The sequence below is a fragment of the Nicotiana tabacum genome, chromosome 2, assembly GCF_000715075.1.
Source record: "Nicotiana tabacum cultivar K326 chromosome 2, ASM71507v2, whole genome shotgun sequence".
NCBI classification, from domain to species: Eukaryota; Viridiplantae; Streptophyta; class Magnoliopsida; order Solanales; family Solanaceae; genus Nicotiana; species Nicotiana tabacum.
This window is the reverse complement of record NC_134081.1, coordinates 80,024,059-80,029,908: the sequence shown is the minus strand read 5'-3', so window position 1 is coordinate 80,029,908 and position 5,850 is coordinate 80,024,059. Positions and strand designations below refer to the sequence as shown.

Here is a 5,850-nt window from a genome sequence, read left to right as displayed (position 1 = left end):
AAACACTTGGTAGAAGCGTTTAACTGCTAGGTGCATTGCATCCCAACGTGTGATTTCCTATATGTTAAATGTCTCAAAACTAACAAGGTTGTGGTGTGTACAAATTAGCCAGGTTCTGTTCAGATGGTTGGTTTTGTTTGTAATCTGGCTTTCCATCCATACTTCACAAGATCTAAAGGCAAGGTTCTTATGGCCTCTGACAGTCATCTACCAATTATCGATCCTGAGGATAGCCCATCATCGGCTACTCCACAACCAAAATCAACAGTTGCTGAAAAGAATAGGATGTTGCGTCTCCGCATGATTGAAATGTGGGACGCCTGGTCTAATGGTAGGGAACCGCCAAGTGCAATCCCTGGGTTCTCTGAGTTGATCCCGAGATCAATTGGGGCTGCCAATGTCCCTATGTCCAACCTGTTTATTTCATGCGGGTGCCCTCCAATGCCGTTTAACGGTCCCAGAATACCTTCTGTGGTTTGCCCCTAGGCGCCGACCACAAAGACACTGCCATCAATGTTTTCTGCAGCACCAATCTGCACCACAGCACAACCAACTATACCACGGCCATATCTTGAGCCTCCAATGTTCACCTTTCAGGGTCCACAGTTTCAACCAAAAATAACATACGTGACCCCATACTCAGTTACTCAACCACCGCAATATGATTTCTCGGTGGAGCAAGAAAAGGTTGTCAAGAATCCCGAGCAAGAGGAAATGGCTTGGAAGATGAAAAGCCTGGAACAAAGCCTGAAAAACATGCAAGGCCTGAGTGGCCAAAAGAGTTTCTCATACTCCGACCTGTGTATGTTTCCCCATGTTCACTTGCCAGCTGGCTTCAAAATGCCAAAATTTGAAAAGTACGACGAGCACGGAGACCCGATCGCTCATCTGAAACGATATTGTAACCAGCTGAGGGGTGCTGGTTAAAAAGAGGAGCTGTTAATGGCTTATTTTGGAGAAAGCCTTACCGGAATTGCTTCTGAGAGGTATACGAATCAAGAAATTACCTATTGGCATGTGCGGGATAATCTGGCCTGAGATTTTGTCCGCCAGTTCCAGTATAATGTAGACATTGCTCCTGACAAAAGTTCTTTGCCCAATTTGAAAAAGAAAACTACGGAAAGTTTCTGTGAATATGCTGTCAAATGGCGTGAGCAAGCTGCCAGGGTAAAGCCTACAATGGATGAAACAAAAATGGTTGTGGTCTTTCTACAGGCCCAAGAGGCAGACTACTTCCAGAACATGATGTCCGCTATGGGTAAGCCGTTCGCTGAGGCTATCAAAATTGGGGAGATTGTAGAAAATGGGTTAAAAACGGGCCGAATCTTGAGTTATGCTACCTTTATGGCCACATCACAAGCCGCTCACAATAGTTTGGAGGGTTTGATGAACAAAAATTAGAGAGAAGAGGGAGCCATGATGGCTTCGAGCTCGAAGGGGGCCCGCACGACATTCAACCAATCATATATGCTTTCTAAGGTCCCTCAACAGTATTATCCCCGTCAAGATGCTGCTTATGACGTGGCACCACCTCCCTATGCGGTGATGAACGCGCAACCTTATACGCAGCCATAATATTATACATAAAACCGAGCTCCACCTCCCAGAAATGTCCGTTCTTACCAAGCTCCATATAATCCCCAACCAAATGATCCCCAATATAATCTTCGCCCAAGTGAGCTCCTAAGAATGAATCAGTTCACCCCTATTAGTGAATCGTATTCAAGCTTATTCCAAAAGCTAATCAGGCTAGGTCTGCTGCAGCTAGTGGATCCGAACCGGCCGAACCCCGAGTCCCCCTAGCATCGAGCTGATGCTAGATGTGAATACCATTCGGGAGTAGAGTGCCATGACATGGAGGACTGTTGGACACTCAAAAGGGCGGTTGAAAGCTTGATAGAACAAAAAAGGGTTGTGTTGAGGGACGAGGAAGTTCCTAATGTAACTAACAATCCATTACCGGCTCATAACAATGGGCCGGTCATTGGAATGATTTGTGAAGATAAGGAATTTAATCCATCATTGAAAGACACCATCATTACCATCGCTGATACAGAGGCAAGACCTAAAGCGGCAGTGAAACAAGCCAAAACTTAGAAGAAAATCACTCTGGTTCCTCAAGTTGAAGAAACAAAGACTGGGGCAGCACCTGCTAAGAATGTGATTCTCTATGTTCCTAAAGCCCCAAGAAAAGAACAACTTATTTTGAACACTCCCAAGAAACTCGAGCAAAGGAAGGCTACGCTAAATGTGCCGAGATTGTATGTGCCGAAAGGGACCTATGTGGCGCGGGGGCTGGTAATTCCACTAAGGCTGACTGAGCCCGTGGTTATCAGTCGCGCACCACAGATCCCTATGAGAGACCCCACCGCAGTCCCCTGGAATTACAACAGAATAGTAGTTACCTATAAGGGGAAAGAGGTTACGGGAGAAGTGAATGAAATAAACCAGTTTGGGAAGTACCACAACCTAAAAGAGTTACAGAAATCCAAGCTGAACAGGGATAAATAGTTACCATCTAAGAAGCCTGTGAGCAGCGAAGAAGCGAAAGAGTTCTTCAGAAAAATGAAAACTTCAGAATATGCAATAGTTGACCAGCTCCAGAAGACTCCTTCCCAGGTTTCACTCTTATCTATGTTGCTGAGCTCGAACGAACACCAGAATGTGGAAAAATAAGAATAAAAGGCTTTCACATCTTGCCCGATCATTTGTCAAACCCAAGTGTGTGGAAGAATAATAAAAGGCTTTCACGGCCGAAGAAATTGATGATATTTGTGAAGCCATGAAACAAATGCTATATGAGTCTCACATGGTCCAGCCAGAGGAAGGCACGAGCACTGCTGAGGTGCAGTATATGGGACGAGATGATAAGCTTCAGAATTGGAAAGCTACCCCATTCCCTGTCAGACGGGAGTCCCGGTAGTCCAGTCTTGCCATCTCTTCTACATTACGAGTTATTTCAGGGTGTAACTTGAATGTTTTTACTTTATTGTCTTTTGATTTTGATGTAAACCCTCATATCTTTAATTCAATGAAATGAAATCAATATTTCATCATCTATAGATGTCTTTTTCTTTTAATTCTGATTTTTCTATTTTCTTATCGTTTCCTTTTCAGTTCTAATAATGCGGACTTAAATAACATAACATTCTTACCGGCTTCATGTCCAGATCATAAAACGCTGTCTAACTTTGAAATAATGAATCAAGAACCAGAATATGATGAAGATGAGGCTTTTAGGGAAATAGATTGAGAATTGGAACAATTTGAGAATAAGCCTAAGCCAAACTTAAATGAAACCAAGCCAGTTAATATGTGCAGTTCAGAAGAGATCAGAGAAACCATGATAAGTATTCATGCTGATGAAAGAACCAGAGATGCTTTGATCCAAATTTTGTTTGAATTCAAAGACATTTTTGCATGGTCCTATGATGATATGCCAGGACTGAGCGTCGATTTGGTGGTACATAAATTGCCGACCTATCCCGGTTATCCATCTATCCAATAGAAGCAGAGAAAGTTCAAAACAGACATCAGTGATAAGATCAAAGAAGAAGTCACCAAACAACTGAAAGCTGGTGTGATCCGATACACCACGTGGTTGGCAAATATGGTTCCAGTGTTGAAGAAAGATAGGAAAACCCGAGTGTGTGCTGATTATCGGGATTTGAACAAAGAAAGCCCCAAGGATAACTTTCCATTGCCAAACATCCACATTCTTGTTGACAACTGTGCCAAACATGAGATACAGTCTTTCATGGATTGTTATGCTGGGTATCACCAGGTTCTGATGGATGAAGAAGATGCAGAAAAGACAGATTTCACCACACCGTGGGACACTTACTGTTACAGGGTCATGTCATTCGATCTGAAAAATGCTGGGGCAACCTACATAAGAGCTATGACTGCCATCTTCCATGACACGATGCACCAGGAAATTGAGGTCTATGTGGATGATGTGATCATTAAATCCATAACGCAAGAAGACCATGTGCGAGGTCTGAGAAGTTCTTTGAGCATCTGCGCAGGTATGGTTTGAAATTGAATCCAACTAAATGTGCATTTGGAGTTCTGTTTGGAAAACTTCTGGGGTTTGACCATGTGCATTGAATCCAGCTCAGCTTACTACCACGTGTGAGCCCATATTTATGTTGCTGAAGAAAGACGCGACAATCAAATGGATAGACGAGTGTCAAGAAGATTTTGATAAAATCAAAGAATATCTGTCAAATCCGCCAGTGTTAGTTCCGCCTGATCCAGGAAGACCTTTGTTCTTGTACCTGACAGTCTTGGAAAATCCTTCGGCTGTGTCCTGGGGCAACACGATGTGACCGGGACGAGAGAGCAAGCCATATATTATCTGAGCAAGAAGTTCACCAGCTATGAGGCCAAGTACACATTGCTGGAAAGAACTTGTTGCGCCCTAATTTGGGTCGCCCAGAAACTCAGACATTACATGTTGGCCTGCACAACATATCTCATCACCAGAATGGATCCTTTGAAGTACACATTCCAAAACTTGATGCCTATGGGAAGGTTAGCAAAATGGAAAATCATGCTTACCCAGTTCGATATTGTCTATGTCACTCGCATGGCGATGAAAGCTCAATCCTTGGTGACTCATCTAGCAGAAAACCCGGTCGATGATGAATACCAACCCCTAAGCACTTATTTCCCAGACGAGGAAGTGAACTCAATTGAAGCAATTCCAGAGGACACCAATGCTTGGAAAATGTTCTTTGATGGACCTGTAAAGCAAAAGGTATCGGAATTGGAGCAATTCTGATTTCGCCCACAGGTCAGCACTATCCGGCCACAGCCCGGCTTCGGTTCTTCTGTACAAACAACACCGCCGAGTATGAAGCTTGTAACATGGGCATGAACACGGTAGTTGATCTGGATGTAGAGGAATTGTTAATCATGAGGGATTCTGATTTGATCATTCGGCAAGCCCATGGTGAATGTGAAACTCGAGACATCAAACTCATCCCATACATGCAACATGTGGAAGATCTTAGTAAATAGTTCAAGTCCGTCAAGTTCAGGTATATTCCTCGATTCCACAATGAGCTAGCTGATGCACTAGCTATAATGGCCTCAATGCTGCCGTACCCGGGTAATGTTCATATTGACCCGCTGGAAATCCAAATTCGAGAAAGGCATGGTTATTGTAATGTAATTGAAATGGAGCCAGGTGTTCAGCCATGGTACCATGATATTAAAAGGTATTTGAAAACAAAAGAATATCCCGAGAAGGCCAGTGGAGATCAAAAGAGAACTATCAAAAGACTTGCCATCAATTTCGTTTTGAGTGGAGAAGTCCTACACAAAAGAACTCCGAATCTGAATCTGCTGAGGTGCGTAGATTCCCGAGAAGCCGAAACAATCATGAATGAAGTCCATTCGGGAGTATGTGGACCTCATATGAATGGATACATCATTGCAAAGAAAATCCTTTGAGCAGGTTATTACTGGATGACCATGGAAAATGATTGCTTCCGTTTCGTCTGAAAGTGCCTTCAGTGCCAGATACACGGTGACCTGATTCATGCACCGCCTTCAGAGTTACATCCTATGTCAGCGCCTTGGCCATTCGTTGCTTGGGGCATGGATGTTATTGGGCCGATCGAGCCGAAATCTTCAAATGGGCACAGATTCATCCTGGTTACCATTGATTATTTCACTAAGTGGGTCGAAGTAGTCACTTTCAAATCCATCACTACGAAAGCAGTGGTGGACTTCGTGCATTCCAACATTATTTGTCATTTTGGTATTCAAAAAATCTCATTACAGACAATACTACAAATCTGAACAGCCACTTGATAAGGGAGGTATGCGAACAATTTAAAA

At 43.4% G+C, this 5,850-nt stretch overlaps 1 protein-coding gene across 1 annotated transcript; it reads left to right on the top strand.

Moving 5' to 3' along the window:
* Window positions 1-4,872: 4,872 nt before the first annotated feature.
* Window positions 4,873-5,460, top strand: LOC142166960 (uncharacterized). Its single transcript, XM_075227005.1, has 2 exons — window positions 4,873-4,946; window positions 5,046-5,460. The coding sequence occupies exons 1-2, from the start codon at window positions 4,873-4,875 to the stop codon at window positions 5,458-5,460; spliced, it is 489 nt and encodes a 162-aa protein (XP_075083106.1).
* Window positions 5,461-5,850: the final 390 nt, after the last annotated feature.

What these genes read in the sequence shown, in the direction of transcription:
- LOC142166960 (XM_075227005.1), top strand. Translation starts at nt 4,873, where the DNA reads ATGGGCATGAACACGGTAGTTGATCTGGATGTAGAGGAATTGTTAATC. An exon ending in GATTCTGATTTGATCATTCG is followed by an intron (nt 4,947 to 5,045) that starts GCAAGCCCATGG and finishes CGTCAAGTTCAG; the next exon opens with GTATATTCCTCGATTCCACA.